Source organism: Denticeps clupeoides, chromosome 12, assembly GCF_900700375.1.
Source record: "Denticeps clupeoides chromosome 12, fDenClu1.1, whole genome shotgun sequence".
In the NCBI taxonomy this organism is placed as follows: Eukaryota; Metazoa; Chordata; class Actinopteri; order Clupeiformes; family Denticipitidae; genus Denticeps; species Denticeps clupeoides.
The window spans coordinates 2,714,963-2,733,328 of record NC_041718.1 but is presented as its reverse complement, the minus strand read 5'-3'; the positions used below and the strand labels follow the sequence as shown (position 1 = coordinate 2,733,328).

At 43.5% G+C, this 18,366-nt stretch overlaps 2 protein-coding genes and 1 non-coding gene across 4 annotated transcripts in view; 1 reads left to right on the top strand and 2 right to left on the bottom strand.

The window, feature by feature from the left end:
* Positions 1 to 334: 334 nt before the first annotated feature.
* abhd14b (abhydrolase domain containing 14B) lies at positions 335 to 2,470 on the top strand. The gene is made up of 3 exons (XM_028997471.1): positions 335 to 654; positions 1,267 to 1,508; positions 1,899 to 2,470. Exons 1-3 carry the CDS (start codon positions 441 to 443, stop codon positions 2,076 to 2,078), a joined length of 636 nt encoding a protein of 211 aa, XP_028853304.1. The 5' UTR covers positions 335 to 440; the 3' UTR covers positions 2,079 to 2,470.
* trnav-aac (transfer RNA valine (anticodon AAC)) lies at positions 998 to 1,070 on the bottom strand. The gene has a single exon. It is a non-coding gene; the product is annotated as a tRNA-Val (tRNA).
* Positions 2,471 to 2,534: 64 nt separating the features above from the next.
* cacna2d2a (calcium channel, voltage-dependent, alpha 2/delta subunit 2a) overlaps positions 2,535 to 18,366 on the bottom strand; it is a 177,465-nt gene continuing 161,633 nt past the window's right edge. Inside the window, exons 21-39 of one of the 2 annotated variants that reach the window (XM_028997468.1) lie at positions 17,950 to 18,011; positions 17,726 to 17,802; positions 16,508 to 16,522; positions 14,610 to 14,670; positions 13,491 to 13,588; positions 13,242 to 13,332; positions 12,733 to 12,795; positions 12,098 to 12,201; positions 11,904 to 11,999; positions 11,676 to 11,767; positions 10,365 to 10,412; positions 10,174 to 10,245; positions 9,859 to 10,011; positions 9,667 to 9,719; positions 8,021 to 8,076; positions 7,807 to 7,930; positions 7,604 to 7,713; positions 6,771 to 6,853; positions 2,535 to 6,626 (exon numbers count right to left, since the gene is read on the bottom strand). In XM_028997468.1, the coding sequence (XP_028853301.1) occupies positions 6,504 to 6,626; positions 6,771 to 6,853; positions 7,604 to 7,713; positions 7,807 to 7,930; positions 8,021 to 8,076; positions 9,667 to 9,719; positions 9,859 to 10,011; positions 10,174 to 10,245; positions 10,365 to 10,412; positions 11,676 to 11,767; positions 11,904 to 11,999; positions 12,098 to 12,201; positions 12,733 to 12,795; positions 13,242 to 13,332; positions 13,491 to 13,588; positions 14,610 to 14,670; positions 16,508 to 16,522; positions 17,726 to 17,802; positions 17,950 to 18,011 (1,581 nt within the window). In that variant the 3' untranslated portion in view covers positions 2,535 to 6,503. The remainder of the gene's footprint in view (positions 6,627 to 6,770; positions 6,854 to 7,603; positions 7,714 to 7,806; positions 7,931 to 8,020; positions 8,077 to 9,666; positions 9,720 to 9,858; positions 10,012 to 10,173; positions 10,246 to 10,364; positions 10,413 to 11,675; positions 11,768 to 11,903; positions 12,000 to 12,097; positions 12,202 to 12,732; positions 12,796 to 13,241; positions 13,333 to 13,490; positions 13,589 to 14,609; positions 14,671 to 16,507; positions 16,523 to 17,725; positions 17,803 to 17,949; positions 18,012 to 18,366) is intronic. The other variant, XM_028997469.1, reaches the window with a different exon arrangement.

Sequence of the window (18,366 nt, the reverse complement as noted above, 5' to 3'; positions counted from 1 at the left end):
TACATTTACAGTATTTATCACACTCTCTTATCCAGAACGACTTACAATCAGTAGTTACAGGGACAGTCCCCCCCTGGAGACACTCAGTGTCTTGCTCAGGGACACAATGGTAGTAAGCGGGGGCGAGTGTGTTACCCACTAGGCTACTACCACCAGTGAATTTGCATTTATTATAATATATTATATATTTGTACATATATGGTATTGGCATTGTTTGCTCGAAAAAACAACACACTTCATTCGGATGTGTCGCGATCTTTGGCGACATTAATATTTGAATATTGAATATTGTGTAGGTGCCGGTTTGGCCGCTAGATGTCGCTGCATCGGAGCACCGCGGCGCGTCTTCCGGGAGAGAGAAAGCGCGGCCCCGCCTGCGGTCACAGGTCGTTTTTATGTCGCCGTCGTCGTAAAGAAGCTCAGCTTTGTTAGTTTGCTAGATGTCCGGGGTGAAGCTGACGGAGGGCGCCGCGTCGGTGCAGCTGTGTGCGGGTCCGCTGTTTTACCGGCAGGCCGAGCCGGAGACCGGGCCGTCCGGGCTCAGCGTGCTGCTGCTGCACGGCGTCCGCTTCTCCTCGGAAAACTGGCTGGAAATCGGGACCTTGCACGCCCTGGCCGGAGCGGGACACCGGGCCGTGGCGCTGGACCTGCCAGGTCGCGTTTTCATGACGTTTTCTCTCAGCAGCTCCATCTTAATCATCTCAGGAGCTTCATAAGAATAAAAGTCGTTTTATGACCGTCAGACCACAGTTAAAGTTAAAGTGAAGTGATTGTCACATGTGATACACAGCACACGGTGCACACAGTGAAATTTGTCCTCTGCATTTAACCCATCACCCTGAGTGAGCAGTGGGCGGCCATGACAGGCCCCCGGGGAGCAGTGTGTGGGGAAGGTGCTTTACTCAGTGGCACCTTTGGCGGATCGGGATTCGAACCGGCAACCTTCTGATTACGAGGCCACTTCCTTAACCGCTAGGCCACCACTGCCGCAAAAGTATGTTTCCACCCGGTTTCGAACCGGGAACCTTTCGTGTGTTAGGCGGACGTGATAACCACTACACTATGGAAATAGTTACACAGCATCTCCACTCTGCACCCACTCAGTAATAAAGTACATGCAAGAGAGTCATGTCGGTGTTCGAGAATTTCAGCTTTTTCAATTTCCCTCATGATTAAAAACAAGGCTACTGGTAATAATCATTTTAATTTGATGGACTATAAATGACTTCCTCGAGGTTGTAACGTGAAGCTTGTCGCCCCGTGCAGGACTGGGTCGGTCCAAAGCAGCCGCGGCCCCGGCGGCGGTCGGTGAACTGGCCCCGGCGCTCTTCCTGAAGCAGGTGTGCCACGCCCTGGATCTGGGCCCTGTGGCGGTGGTCAGCCCCTCCCTGAGCGGCATGTACTCGCTGCCCTTCCTGCTGCAGCACGGCGACCTGGTGAAGGCGTACGTCCCCGTCGCCCCCATCTGCACCGAGAAGGTCTCCGCTGAGCAGTACAGGACCGTTCAGGTGTGTGTGTGTCCACAGAACGGACATTTAGAGGTGGTAGCAACACCTACGCCTGGTGGGTAACACTCTCGCCTGTGAACCAGCAGACCCAGGTTCAAATCACCACTTACTACCATTGTGTCCCTAAATTGCTCCGGGGGGGGACTGTCCCTGTAACTACTCTGGATAAGGACGACTGGTAAATGCTGTAAATGTAAAAAAGTCTGCGTGATCTTTTTCCAACCATGTTCTACAACATGATTGGCCGGTGTAGTGGCATTAGCAGTTCCTAATGCATTTTTGATGTAATTATTGAAGCGCTTGTGTGTTTTAAGTCGTGTTGCTATGAAGACAGTAATTCCGTTCTGGATGAGCTGTCGGATTGACCACGCCCCCTCTGTCTCTCCTCAGACCCCGGCCCTCATAGTTTTTGGAGATCAGGACACCCAGCTCGGGGAGCTGTCGCTAAGCAACCTCAAACACCTCCCCAATCACAGAGTGGTGGTCATGAAGGGCGCGGGTCACCCATGCTACCTGGATGACCCAGAAACGTGGCATAAGGCCCTGCTGGACTTTCTTCAGGCATTATGAAAAGAAAACATTTTATTATGCAGCGTCAAAAGTGATTCTTTTCTCCATAATTCATCGAAATAAACAAGGCCAATATCAGAATTGTACAAATCAGGGTTTCTGATTAAATTCTAATTATTTCATGTAATAATAACTTTTCACATTACATTTAGTTACTAGTTACAGTGATTTAGTCATAAATTTGTAGACAATAGGCTGGTGCTGTGACTGAGACTGAATTGACATGCTTGCTGCAGTAATCACTTACAAAAAGGAAAATTCAGTCCCTCAACTAACATTTCTATTCAATTACTTGTTTTCTATCTATAAAGTATTGTAAATTGCATTCGTGATATAATCTTGTGATTCATCAAATGAAGCAGGAACAAGATCAATAAAAAAAAAAAACCAGGGAACAGACTAAAATGTTGCTTTGTGAAATATAAAGTTAAAAAAACAGACAACGAAAAGCTGAAGTGAAAAATATGAACATTATTTAATAACTGATCCTCTGTAATAAACAATTTGAAAATATTTTACAAGGAGTCACAGACACAATATTTTTACAAATTTTTGCCCTCATCATTTTTTTTTTTTTTTACGTTTCTCCTGTACAAAATAATAGAGCAACTTGGGGGGGCCAATGCCCAGAGAGTCAGAGCTGGACCTTCCGCACACAGACCCACAAACGAACAGAAAACTCCCACTGGATAGCAGATCTCAAAATAATCATTATCATCAGCAATACTTTATTCCTATATAGATATATTTTTATGTTGAAATCATTTTCATCTCTTTATTTTTTAACACATTTGTCAAACATGGTCACAGAGCACCAGACTAAGGACTACAGAATCACATACACACGCGTGTTGCCCACGGAAATGCATCTACGTGGTAATGGCCAGACGTTGGGGAGGGGCACAGTTAAGCCCCTCCTACTGGGCGGAGCACACAGCAGACCCCTCTCCTTCACACTGGGCCATTACTTCCTTTTTTGTCTTTTTTTTTTTTTTTTTTTTTTGGCAAAAGGACATTTCTGAAATCCCACAAATGTCTGGACCATACAGTCCTACAGTGACTTCTTGTTTTTTTCTTTTCTTCTTTAAAGGACATACAAACACAACCATGACTCTGTTTTTTAGTCCCTTCACCCCTTGCTTTTCTGCACTGGGTTCACAAACTGAACAAAGCAAACTGCAAACATCTATGTCAAAAGGAATAACGTGACCGCTTTGGACCACTCCCATCATAAGGCAACCGTAAAAACTCTTCAGAGTGCAGACACCATTAAAAATAGTCATGAATATTTAACACTTCCCTTCTTTCGAATGATGAAAGCCAGGGTTTAGCCAGGGTTTCTCAGAATCGACATTCGAATTTTTGATCATTTTAGGTCCCAGTTAACAAAACGACTTCTCAACAGGATTGCATCTAGCTGTGGGGAGCAGATTTGGTTTGACACTGGCACAGTCACCTCTGAAACGGGAACCTGTCCCCTCTGGAGTCATCCTCGCGAGGTAAAACATCTGATGAACAGTCCAAGTCCTTGGCTTACTGGTCCCAAATATTCCTTATCACGTTGTGGAGCCACGCCTCAGCAGGATTAATACGACTATTCTTCTAGCTAGAAGGGTCTCGTCCTAAATGGGCCGAGTGGTTTCAGCTCATGGTGTCTTATGCACATGCGTGATGTAAACAGACTCATGGTGATGAAGACCGAAGGAGTGGAAAAGGATGATAAAAACCAGACGACCACCACCGTGGTAGAGTGGAGAGTTCAGTTGGATGGCAATGTTCTGTCAGATCTGTCCAGCCTGATCACTGTTGGCTGGGTGATGTGATTTACTGGATGACACCGCTTGGAACGATTACATCAAAAAGAAAAAAGATATAAACATGTAAAAAAGGAGAATAAGAACAGAGTGGTTGAAAATGGAATATTTCACTGAGGGAATGAAATGGGGGTTCAGGCTCGTCACAGTTTTATAATCAATAAAACCATAAAAGTGTTGAGCAATTTACTCAAGCAGAAAGTTACTCACACAGTAATATACTTTTTACTTGTTAGTGTTTTAAACACACACTGAAAAAAATATTGGACAGAAAAATTATTAAATGTATTAATAAATGAACTGAAGTTAACAAATTGTCAGTAATTAGTGATCTGATTGCATTATAGTATTAGTGATATAGAAGTAACGTTTGATTGATTACTTTATTTCGATTACATCAGTGTTGATAGTCTTTAAAACAGTAATAAATAAAAGCGTAACTCCTGAGTAACTTGCCCAACAATGACGTGTTTGGAGATGGAGATGAGACACCTGGACAGAAGAAAACGGTGGAAGAAGAACGCGGAAGTGGGAACTTCAGAAGGTGTATTTTCATGTACAGTGACACACACACAGAGGCTTCGCCTTGACCAAAAAAAAAAAAGCACATGAAACATTGTTTCTATTAACAGGAACATCTCTCATCTTTATACTGACGCTGTGTTCGGTATGAAAGAAGCCCCACCGCCACCCAAACACACTCACACACTTCATAAACACACACTACACCCCGCAAGGACGTAACAGCAAACAACTGCTCTCTTTCCCTATTTTGATCACATGTAATTGACATTACAAAGACAACCACCTATTCGCACACACACACACACACCTGCATACATACACACACAAACACGAGTACACACACACACACACACACACACACACACACACACACACAACCCACGCAGAAACAGAAGTATATAGCAGTCAGGTGACTCTAATGCGATACCGTGGCTCTGAGGCCAGTTAAGTAGCTGGAGAAAAAGACACAAGCCTTACTTCAGGATGCTTGAGTAAGAGTAGCATTGCTCAGAAGCCAATCAGGAGGCTAGTAAGGTAGTTTAACTCTACAGCCAGTCACAAGAGTCCATGAAGATACCAGCATTGACGCTGAAGGACGCCGTAACTTTAAGTGGTGCAGATGATGCTACTAGATAACATCTCCCACTGAAGACACCGAAGCTACAGGCCCTAAAGTTTACTGCTGTTCAGCCCGAAGGTGGCGTCCGGGCTGATGGGATGCGCCGGAGATGCCAGTGCTGTCCAACACTAAAAGGCACTGTGAATGGATGAGCTCGGCCCTACGACTGTACAGGAGTACGGACTGTGCTGAGGAGTACTGTAGCATGTTGACTGTTAACATCTGGAAGCGTCCAAGCAAGTCTTAGCTGTTGGAGAGCACTGGACCACAACTGTACATCTTAAAAATGGCTCTAAATGGCAGGATAGCTCTTATGTTTTACATACTGTAGGATAGGTTTCATATAATATGCACTGAACACTGAAAACGCAGAGTGTTGTAAGAACATCGCTGTCGACAGCGTCCGTTTCGTTGTGGACGCTCGCCGCTGTGACTCACGTGTGGACGACAAACATCACAGGTAGTAAAACAGGACATCTTGCTTACAGGATTTATATGCTCTTCTTTATGGCAGTAAAATGAACACAAATTGGATGTGTACCATGCCGCTGTTGGTACTGTTTTGTTGTGGAGCTGTCAATCTTATCAAGAAGCTTATACATCAGCGGTTCTACTTTAACACATAATTCCTGCTGGAGGGCGATGGGGAGCATCGAGAGACTTTCCATCCTCCTCGAGTCTGATGCCCACATGGTCGAGGAGAACAGGAAAAACACACCTCTCTTTCCAAAGACAAGTGCTTCCATATTGCACTTCCCCCCCCTGTCCCTCCTGTGTGAGTCTTTAAACTTTTTTTTTTCCTACTAATTTGGCTAGAAAAATAAGACCACACAACAAAGTCTATCTCATTTTGGCAAGAAGAAGATATAGTGCATAAATAAATGGATGGTGCGTTAATAAACATCTATATGTTTCCTCCCCCGCTGATCCTCGTGTGTGGAGATAAATACTTTTGTCCTGCACGATCCAGTGCCTGTAGGACGGCCCCATTTTCCCGTCATCTGGCCAAAAGCAGCAGAACTTGAAGGCTCTGTGCACATTTTCTGTGGGATGAGGGGAGGAGTCAGATGAGCTGAACACAGTGTTCCACGATGGAGGAGCGGCTGTGGGGAAAAGGGTACGTATTTTTCCAGCTGGAACCGGGCTAATGTTTGTTCTTCTCTCTTGACATCATTTATATTTTTACACTGGTCATTTCATTTTTTTTTTTTTTTAACTCTGATAGGAAACACTGTGAAGGTCGTCGCTCCCTCCTCAGATGAGGGGAACAGGCAGGAGGCCCTGTAGTTCAGTAGCTGTCACTAAGCATCCTCCTGTGAAGCTAAGTGGGTGGAGCAGCAGCACAGAAGTTGGGCTTCCAAACCGGGGGGTCCATGGGAAGTCCCTTTGTTTTAGGGTGTGGGGGTGAGAAAGAGATGAAAGGATGTGGGGGGACAGGTGGAGCGGAGGAGATACAGGGACACGGAATTAAAGTGAGACGGTGGCTATGTGAGGACTGGCCCATAAACACAAGAGGAGGAACTGCAGTGACAGGATGGTGCTAACGGAGGGGCTGAAGGAGTGGCCCCGCCCACAATCTGAAGTGTTCTCCTGCAAAATCACACAGGAAGTCGTGTTTAGTTCATTTACATGAGCTACTACAATTAGAATGTATTTTTATTAAGAACGTCTTCATTTGTAATGGAATATTTTGTTATTATGTAAAATATGTAAATTAAAAGTTATTATACTTACAGTAACATTGTAGTCAAAGCAGGTAGAGGGTCCTTTCCGATACCGTGCTGTGTTCAGCACCTCACAGGGGTCCTCCTCTTTGGCTGGGAGCTTGAGTTAAGGATGTCCATTTTAATCTCACTCACTTTACACAACTGCTTAGTCCTACTCAGGGTAGAGGGTGTCAGACCCACCCAGGGCGGAGTGCACACACATACACACACACACACACACACACACACACACACACACCATTCGCTCACACACAAGGTCCAAGTCTGGATTTGAACTCACAACCTGCCATGCCACGGTGCAACTGATTACATTTTGTTAAAATAAATGTATTTATGCACTTTTACTAAATATAAATACTAAAGGAAGGCAAAATATATATAATTACTACACCATACCAAGGATATATTTGCTTTAAATAGGCTAATAAAAAGAAAATTTAAGTCTTAAAATATTAAATATAATAAAAAAAATTAAATATAATAAACCAAAACACGTGGGCATGTTGGATGTTGCACTGCTAGAAATGTGATATGCTCCCTCATCATTGATAACTACTTATGAAAAATGCATTTGTGTGATTGTAGGAAATATTGTTCCATACTGGGATTTGAAAAACCATGAAATATGAAACATTTCACTTTATTTACATTTTTTACATTAGATTTGATTTCAATCTGTTCCACAAGGCAAAAATATAAAGAGCAATAAAAATGTGTGTAAAAACCTTAGACCGGTAGTGTACAGACCATGTGCTTCGTGCTGGTATCCCGTACCACCAATCACAATGACAATCACTTCACTTTCACTTTTTATGATGCTATCAGTGATATAAAGGATACTCTCAGCCACCACTTGAGTGAGAACCTCCATTTGACAGGAATTGCAAAGCAGTTTCTCAGCCACCACAAACAGCAGGTTGCTGTTGTTTATCCTTCTGACGTGGATCAGTCTGCAGATGTGGAAAAAAAGTCACATGGGCCATTTAAAACCTTTTTTTTGCAAGACAATATTAATTTGATGGCATGTCTTGTCCTTTTCCTACCTGGAGCAGTTGTCGCAGTCCTGTAGTAGGTCATATGTGCTGGTGATGTTGGTGAAGTAGTACTGGGTTTGTATTGTCACACAGCTGGTTTCTCTGGGCTCCATCCCCTCAGCCTCCACATTATCTGTAAAGCACCAGACCAAGGACATGTAGAGAATCTGCAGGCCACTTGGTGCGATCCGGCAGGGAAAAGGAAGCAGGAACTCAAACCCACCTGTGACAAACCAGCTCTGATAAACCAGACCGTACAGCATCTGCTGCAGCAGGGACCTGTAGTGCAACACAGAAACAACATTTGCCTGAAATACACAAAAGGTTGAATCATTTTTGTAAAAATATAATTGCAAATTTTGAGAGTTGTCTTGACCAAAAAATTTGCAGTTTGTACGAAAACACAGAAAAAGTTATTAATTTTTACATTATTTTTCCTTTAAGGCTTTAAAGTAGGCCATTTCCACAGCACTGAGAAACTGTTCCATTTACAACTGAACCCTCACATATTAAGAGTTGTTCATAAAAGCTGCAGGATGCAACAAATTATATCTTTTATCATAAATTTTTGTGATTTTTATTTTTATACTTCTGGAAGGAGAGGGATGGGACACTGTAGAGGTCATCTCTGCTGCACCCGATCACAAATGAACCAAGCCACGCCCACTTCAATACACCACACCTGTGCACCTCCTAATCACCCCCCTTTAAAGTTCCCGTGCACCCACTAGTGGGCGTCCAAACGATAATCTGGCGATGCCATGTGAGTGGCTGGTATTATCGAGTTATTTCGGCTTTTTTGACATTACTGCACCTGGGTACTTTGCCTTCGCTCCCTCCTGGTGGCGCGACGCGGTTACTAATAAGATGAGAGGTGCGCCGAAACAAACTTTAAAGTATTTTTCATTTCAACTGAAAATAATTTGTTTTCATAAACAGTCTGCTGTGCAGCATCTGTTTTACTCAAATGATCATTTTTGTGCTAATTTATATTCACTTGCCTCAATGGACCTTTTAAAATCAGTTGAAACTATTAGCACATTAGCAAGCTAAATGGAAAGTACTACCTACATCACTGGCGCTAATTTCTAAATCATTCCCTTTCTATGTTATTGTAAAATTTCGAACCCTGACTCACGGTTAAAAATAATGCCGGTATGACTCATTTACAGAAGTCACTATGAGGGATGTTGAAACGAATCGTATAATCAATGCATCAGATGCAGTGCAGGACACAATCGATTATGTCATAATGATTTTCTGGGAAAAAAGTACTGCCGGTACTGTCCCCACGTGTCGGTAGTAACCGTGGCAGTACAGCGCCGCTCCAGGTAGGAGCCACTCAGCGGCCTGGTGGTCAAACTTTTAACTGTGCTGCATTTAACTGTGGTTGCATCAAAGCAGGCTAGTTTGAAACACACAAAGTCAGAATGGAGGAAAAGCTGATGTTCTCAGAGCGTCCAGAGATCTACAATGCGACATTATCGTCTTATCGTGAGCTTAGGAAACCATGCATGTGCATTTACTGTTTGAGAGGAAGCGCACGCCATGTTCGGACCGATGAGCAGAAAAACCGTCCACACTCACCTGATGCCACAGACGTCTGAACCAAGCATTTATCTGCCATTTGTGACGTCAGGTGAGCGCGAACTGAGCGTGACTGTTTTTCTGCTCATTGAAGCAAATCAAAGATTTGATGTGAACAAGACCTTAAATATTGTACGTGATGCATCAATAATCAAGGTATTGATAATTGCAGTCAACTTGAACCTTGAGGCCAGTCAAGCCTTCTTCCATCCAAATATGCAATCTGTAACATACTGTTGCTGCCTTAAGGCAAGAGACGTCTTGGTCAATGTTTATTCTCACCAAGCAGCTGCTGACGTCCACCAGGCCACATTCAAGAAGTCTGCGATAGTCGGCTGGATGGGAGGAATGTAAACAGACAGGATAAATACTCTCATGTTCCCATTAATGAGGTTCATTACTCGTCTACATCACAATGTGAAACGTGAATGGCATATGATTAGAGGTGTTTGATGGATTTTTGGAACAGCTCACCACAAACACGCCTCTGGGTGCAGCACCAGTGTTGCTGCTCTGGACGCGCTCACACACGGACTGGTAATTGTACGACTGCTTGCGTTTGTAAAAGGAATTGTTGTAGAGTGCATACATCAGGGCAGGATCCACTTCACTGAAGAACATCCCGATCTGCAGATTAAGTCAGATGTTTCAGCATGATATGGGAGGATGAGTTCAATATTTCAAGCTTTTGCATATTGGATAATTATTATACAAAAAATTAATTACATATGTTATTATTAATGCCTGTTAAGGCCTGTGAGGTATTAACACAGAAACACCGATGCACACCTTGTTCCAGTGGTCCTTCTGATTGGACATGATCAAGAATCCACCGTCATCAATTAGATAGCATAGAAGGTCCTGCATTGAAAAAGATGATAGGAGGATGCAACCTTTGTTTTTGAAAAGTTATTGTCCATATGCGTGGATGAGCAGATATGGCAGATTATACGTCTTTGCAAGAAGAGCTGGATTCTTACATCACTATTTGCTTCACAGTCCATCTCACATCCTCCGGTGTCCCCACACTAATGAAACAAACAGAGTTTTCATTATACATAAAATAAATAATATTACCTATTAATAAATAATATTGTAATGTATAATTACAAGCATTTTATAAGTTACAAAAGCTTTTATTGACAATTACATCAAGTCTATGCAAAGAGTTTTTGCAAATATTTTCAGCGTTGGCCATTTTTTTCAAGACCTGAGTAATTCGGCATGCTGTCAATCAACTTCCATTATAATCAGTGCTTGGAGTTTGTCAGAATTTGTTGGTTTTTGTTTGTCCACCCGCTTCCTGACGATTGACCACAAGTTCTCAGTTGGTTTAAGATCCGGGGAGTGCTCTGGCCATGGACCCAAAATTTCAAGGTTTTGTTCCCCCGAGCCACTTAGTTATTTACATTTGAAATTGAAAATGAAGTGATTGCAGCACAGCACATGTGCACACAACAAAATGTGTCCTCTGCTTTTAACCATCACCCTTGGTGAGCAGCCATGACAGGTGCCCGGGGAGCAGTGTGGGGGGACGGTGCTTCACTCAGTGGATTCCTGATTACGGGGCCGCTTCCTTAACCGCTAGGACACCACTGCCATTTACGTCATTTATCAGACGCCCTTATCCAGAGCGACTTACAATCAGTAGGTACAGGGACAGAGACACTCAGGGTTAAATGTCTTGCTCAGGGATATAATGGGTGGGGGTTAAACCTGAGTCTTCTGGTTCATAGGCGAGTGTGTTACCCAATAGGCTACTACCACCCTATCACTTTGACCTTATGGGACAGTGCTCCATCATGCTGGAAAAGCCAATCCATTTACTTTTCACAGAGTAAAGGATCAGTCTGTCCTTGATGTTTTTCTTGGAGAGAAGTGGCTTCTTTGCTGCCCTTCTTGACACCAGGACATCCTGGTCCTGGCGCTTTCTGGACTTTCTTGGGTGCCCTGAAATCTTCTTCACAACACTTGAACCTCTCTCCTTCCAGTTTTTGATGATCCAATAAATGGTTGATTTAGGTGCAATCTTAGAAACAGTACTTAAGTTCTCTCCAGGGGTACTTCTTAGGGTTATTTTCAATAATGTGTAAAAGCACAATTCATCATCATGAAAAGTGTGAGAATCACTGATCCAGAGCAGTAATCAGCAGAGACAATCCCACTGAAGTCTGTATTATCAGCAGACAATGACACCTTTATGCAAGAATTGTGGAACCAAACATTCGCAGAGCTGGCCGCTGCTGTCGCATATTGTATAAATGTGCTGGTAAAATGAAGTATAGCCGTACCATTTGTGAACTATGCCGACTGTCAGTCTGATTACTGGCCAGAATCTTGAACTTGTCTGTCCAAGCTTCAAGGTCCAGTTTAACCCCAACCACTGAGCAAAAAAAATAAGTTTTGCGTTAGTGGTTTGCCTAAAGAAGACAAAATAAAATGTCATTGCCAATTTTCAGATATGGAGTTATATTACTACACTAAGACATTATGATAAGGGAAAAAATACTATATTTTACCGGCTGGTTTGACTGTCCTTGATCCCACTGTGATCTCTACCGCTGTGCTGACCAAGATACCGATCGTGTCATTCTCTGGGTCCAGTATGTCATTCGCTGCATAAAAAGGAGAAAATTCTTCATGTTCTCATTCTATTCTAAATGTGATTTAGCGTACGTTCTTATAATAGCGAGAAGAGGCACTCAGGACTCACATGTGCGGTAGGGGGCTCGGAAAATGTAGCCCTTATTGTCAAGACTGCGGCGGTAAAAGCTGGCATTAAAGGGCTCAGGGTCCTCCTCCCACGTCTCAGCAGCTCTAAAGACAAGAGTGAGCGACAATGAGCAAGAAGGAAAGACGCAAGATGAGAGATCATTAAGTAATTATAAAAACAAGGTCACGGGTACAAGATCGGTGCACCAATGCCATTATCTCAAAGTGCACAGCAAAAAACGAGATCTTAACGAGCCTGAAAAATCGTAAAAAGAACTTTTTTTGTAATTTGAAGAAGTGAATTTGTGTAAGATACATTGCCTTGTTTTTAGAAACTTTGTCTACAAGAACAACTGAAGACTTCTCTCTATATTGTTTTGTTTTCATTTTTCCTTTTTACTTCTGTAAATTGTACTTTTTTGAAAACATGCAATAAAATGAAAGGCACTCAGTGTATTGCTGCAGGACGTCGCAGATTATGCTGGAGCACTTTGGCGTCTCAGGTTTGAAACAGCGTAAGTGCGCACGCAAACTGAGCTGGTGCCGCTGGATACATTTGGATGGCTTACCGCCATCTGCATCCTGTCTGCTATGTGTTAAGTGATGAGGTGAAGAGGAAGAAGGTTTAACACGCACTTGTTGGGAAAGACGCGTGTAATCCCTCCATCTGTGGCGGCAAATACTGCCAGAAAGCCATATCTGCAGTGGAGTGAAACAGTGGTTAATTCAAAGGCCCGGAATCCCGCAAACACACGCACGCACACTTCTTTATGTCCTGCTGGCACCTAATATCATATATTGTATATGACATTCATCACAGGCCAAATGGACCACAAATGTGAGGGGCTGGTTCTGTTGTGAAAGTTTCTGTACAGGTTTCATCAACCCCCCCACTGCCTTTATCACAGCAGCACAGATTTACTCCATCCTTTCGTGCAATTTTTTAAAATAAAACTTGTGTCTAAACCCTCCCAGCACCTTTTCCAGCATGCAGAGGGAATGTTAATGCACCACACACACACACACACACACACACACACACACCTGTTTTGAGCCTAAAATATAAGTAACTACAGACTATGAAATGTTGAATTTCAGATAATATACCACCAAAATGGACACACACAAAACACAAATATATTTACGTGTTCAAGTCCTTTGTCTTCCACACTTTGTCTACTAGCTGACGAATGATCCCAGCATCCAGTATCAAATTATGTAGAAGGAAATTGTCACCTGTAATAATGACCCCATCACATGCACATTATGTAACAGTAAACACCACTAAGCACACAGATCAACCAAAACCAACCGGACATAATGTAGCTCTGGGGCTACATTGGCTGCAGCAGTAAAAAGTTGTACAAAAAAAGAGAGCTGTACTTCAAACTCACATTTTTTGGAGTCTGGTGTGACCTTCTCCATTAAGGCAATGAAGTTGAGCAGGAACTCTGTGTTGTTGCTGGAAAGCTCTAGATCTTTGCAGTATTCCCTGAGGACAGTTGGCAGTGTTTTTACAGCCATAAGAATCTCTCTCTCACACACACACACACACACACACACACACACATTGTGCACACTGGGCACACACAGCCATGCACACAGAAACATCGCTTTCAACTCGCTGTCGACACGGAAACACAACACTTGGAGACAGTCGTCACACCTACACCTTCATTATTCATAAAACTGATGGATTAAGAAGGACACAAGTGCACACATACACACACATAAGTGCACTGGACAACAAAGTGATGAGCTACAAAAGGTCTGGATAAAACATTATGCATGTAAAGACCTCACAGTAACATGCAATAATAATGCATTAATAATTGTGAAGCACTGAAAAGGTATAATATTGAATTAGCATTGACACAAGCAGTTCACCACCACAATGTCACAAACCATGCACCAAAAAGCAACGTGTCTCTTTTGTTCACAGTGACAGAAGCATGCGTGAAACACATAGGGGTGTCTTTATAGTCTAGTGTAGTCCTCACAACCGAAAATACTCTCTGACCAAGCAGTTTAGTGGACTTCTTTTTGGAAAAAACACCAACATGCATGCAGACCATAGAGGACACCGAAGCGTAGAGAGATGAGTCAAGGTTTAGGTAAGGGTGTGGTGAGTTTGGCTTTGATGTCTCAGACGTTAGGTCTGATTTAAGGGAGTTGGGGGGTTGGGGACACGGTAAGAAAAACGCATATTTTATTCCATTGTTTTAATTAAACAACAGAGCTCAGTGCTGATGCACCCGTCATTATAAACCAAAATCACGGACACGACACATAAGAACAAAGAAAACACACACACACACACACACACACACACACAAACTCACACATACAAAAAGCCAAACATGATGCAACTTAAACGTCATGGTGCGTCTGTGCTTAGAATATTATGCATGCGTTTTCATGTGCAGGAATGTGTTGGTATGTATGTAAGAATGGAGGAAAAATGAAGACGTAAGTCAACAGAACGAGCACTGGCGTTCACACAGCACAGCTACCTGGGAGCAATGAATACATGTCCTTCAGACTCAAAACTGCTTGTCAGCAGAGATTCAAAATCTGCAACAGAAAGGGGGAGGATTATCTGGGAAGAGCGGTAAGCAGAGCAGAAGAGGATTCTGGGGAAACAGCGGTGGCTCTTCAGGGAGTGCAGGGACGCAACAGGGAGGTTACCATAGCAACACTGAGGAATCAATGGGGGAAACACTAGCGTTAGCCAATATGGTGCCTCGAATAGACTTTTTTTTTGTTTTTTTTCGGTGAAACAGCGCATCCACAATTTCAGAAGCACTTCGTTTTTTTTCTCCTTTTTGTTCTTTTCCTGGTGTTGCACTTTTGTTCCGATGTCGGAGAACTGACTTCCGCCATATAACACAGTTGAGTGGAAGTGAGTTATCGGACTGCAGTCTGCACAAAGAGCGTGAGGCTTTCGTGTGTGCTTCACAAGCGGGCATCAACATGGCCAACTTTTGCGGGGGAGGTGGGAGACGCAGGGGTCCTGATGGAAGTGATCACCCCTCAGGTGGCCAGGGTGGAGGCGGCAACCAACAGACACGTAATCAGAGGAGGTGCACTGCATTGTGAAGGGCATGTTGAGGGCAACTTTGCTGAAGCCCAATATTCCTCAATGCATAACACATCGAACCTACCAGAATACACAGCAATAGAACAGACATAAAAATATCTAAGAATTTGTTTTATAAAATAGTGCCCCGGTTGTGATCCCCCCACAATGCTTTGCACCACCCGGTCAGAATTTTGAGGAAGTACATGGCCATGGCCCTGGCTGCCTGAGGGGTGATTGTGGGTGTCAAGCTGATGGAGACAAGGGGTCACAGGAAGACGACAAACGAGCCTGGCGCCACAAAGCGCTTCATCCTAAAATACTCGGACCTAAGAGTGAACCCTGAGGGACATTTCTGACCAACCTTTTTTAAAAATGTGTTACATGCCAATTCTGATACTGGGGAAGATTGAAACCCGCCTCTTCCTTGTACAAAAGGCAAGAAACCATTGAACAGTGAGTGAAATTCATCAGAATTAAAGAAAGCTGTGATCAATGTCTTTTGTCTAAGCTGTGAGAGGACGCAGTTTTTTAATTTTAGTGGAGAGACTTCAGATTTTGGTTGCATTTAACACAACACATTTATCTTGAAAAGCAGAAGTATAAATATATCTTGAATAACTATATCTGAGCACAATAACCACTTTGTGCTTTCATGTGCTGTGATGCCTGGTGTCATGGGAGGAGGGCATCAAGCGCTGCTGCACAAAGAAATGAGAGCAGTTTTACAAAGCTAATGTCGGGAATCTATTCAGTCTAACACGTTTCAGAACTGGTTAAAGAGACTAAAAATCGTACTGTACCGAAAGGGTAAAGGAACAAGAAAATAGCAAGAAAGGAAGGAAGAAAGAGAGAAAGAAGAAAGAAAAAAGACAGGACAGGAGCTATCCACCACGAGAAGCAGTCAAGATGGTCAAAGGGTCAAGAACTTTCTTTGTTTTGTTTCTTTTCCATCAGTCGAAACCTGAGAGCGCCGAGTGTGAGAGACTAGACAGCTGGGGGCCTGAGGAGAGAAGGAGAGGAGAGGGAGGCAGACGGAGAGCGTCTGGAAATCGATGCATCTCGGAATAAACTGTTGTTTCTCATGAGGTTGTGAGAACAGAGAGAGCAAAATAGAGAGATTAAAAGCGAGAGAAACAGAGAGTTGGGGTTCTAGGCTGCAGCAGGAAGGTGGGGGGGGGGGGTGTAGAGGAGGAAGAGGAGGTACAGAGGAGGAGGAGGAGGAGGCAAGCAGGCTCGGACAGGTGGGGGTTTCAGGACAAGAGCGGGGGGGACGAGGAGTGGGTGAGTACGGGGTTGGGGATGTGGTGGACCAAGATGGAGTATACTTGCCCTCGCTGGATTGCACTGTGTGGATCCGTCAGAGAAGGAGCAAGAAAAGAAACAGGGGGTCGGGTGGGATAGGGGGGGTCACAGACAATATTTTATTCAATGACTGTTTGAATAAAAATATTGTTTTCTTTAAACAGAAAAGAAATCGATTCAGTCAAGAACAGAAATAAACACGACTCAGATGAGAACCAAAGAGCAGCAAACCACAACAATCTTGCAAAGACGATGAGAGGAAAATAAAATGCTAGCAAAACCAGAAATGTTTCTGAAATAATTCAATGTAAAACAATGAAGACAAAATGATCTCGCAGCATTTAATTAGATAATAAGAAAAAGAACCACATAAAACACAAAAAAAGGGTTCACAAGGAGAAGAGAGGAAGACCCGGGTCTGGGAGAGCAAAGACAGAGAAGAGCAGGAGAAAGAGCGAGGAGCAGGAGACAATCCCCCTCCCAGACCCACTCAATGTAACGTCTATGAAGGACAGGACTCCGGAGCGGAGCATTGGCTGAAGCTCGAATTTCTGAATGATTCCAAAGCTGAGCGCACAACGAGCATTTCAGAGAAAAAAAAGGCAAAATGGAACAGAACACAGAAAGCAAAAGTGAAGTGAAGAAGTGAAAAGCATGCCTGTTTTCACATTTGTTCTCGACACAAGTTCTGCTTCAGAATCATTGCATGGTAAAAGAAGAAAAGGCGAGAGCAATTTTTTTTTGGATAAAGAAAAATAATAGCACACACCACCATTATTTTCAACTTGGTTACTACAATTGAACAAAGAAACAAACAAACAAACAAACAAACAATTACACAAAGAAAAAGAGGGAAAAAAAACGAAACAAACAAAAAAAAACACAGCTTTCACCTTTCTGTCCTTTTCAAGGTTTTTTCTTCCGCATAAACATGGGAAGAAAAATCACCATAGTTACAGAACAGCATGAAGACAAGAGGAGAGGGGGAGGGTAAGGGGCGTTACGAGAAATATTTCAGCTCCGATTATGTCCCTGTCACTGGGACATCGCAGGGGGACAGAAGCCGAGAAGCGGCCAGCTCCAGGCTCCAGACTTCAGACTTGCGCTGTTTGCTATAAAGACCCAGAAGTGGAAGCAGGCGGCCTCAAATCGGGTTCGGAGGGGGGACGAGGGCACCGTGGGACAGTTTGGGTTTGGAGGAGCATGGGAGGTTTTGGTTAGTGTCGGAGGGACGTCACTACTTACACTGCACTTGAAGGATCTGGTCGCTTAGGTTTGCTCTAATGTGGCTCTCGCTGTAAGTGGGCAGAACCAAACCTAGACTGCAGAGACAAAAGAGACCGATTGAGACGATTAACCCATTTTAATGGACTCCTTTCTTTCAGGAGGGCAGGACTGGAGTGATTCTCTTCAAATGTCCCTCCCAGAGTCTCTCACGCACACACACACACACACACACACACACAGACCTGTAATCTGTTCCGTCCACTGGAGTCCATATGTAGGTCCGCATGGCTTCATCAATGTAGCGCTGCATGGAGAGACCAGAACGTGGATTTACAAACCACCTCCGACACACACTACCGGTGGAAGTTGTCTCTATGGAGTCGATGAGGACCATGCCACAGGCCACATTTCAAAGAATCGAATACAGGAGACATTTAGTTGAAGTTGTTGGAACTGGACTGTTTACTATCAAATTCCATTGCCTCACATAGTTTTGAATCTTCAGTTGTGTTCCACAACTCTTCCGAATCTGAACAGCTCTCCCTCAACCACTCAGTAACCAGGCCTCTACTCATCACAAGATGTCATCCACAGTCAGAAAAACACTTTAAGTTGGTAGTTACCTACACCACCAAGAGCACCATCTGCTCTACATCACT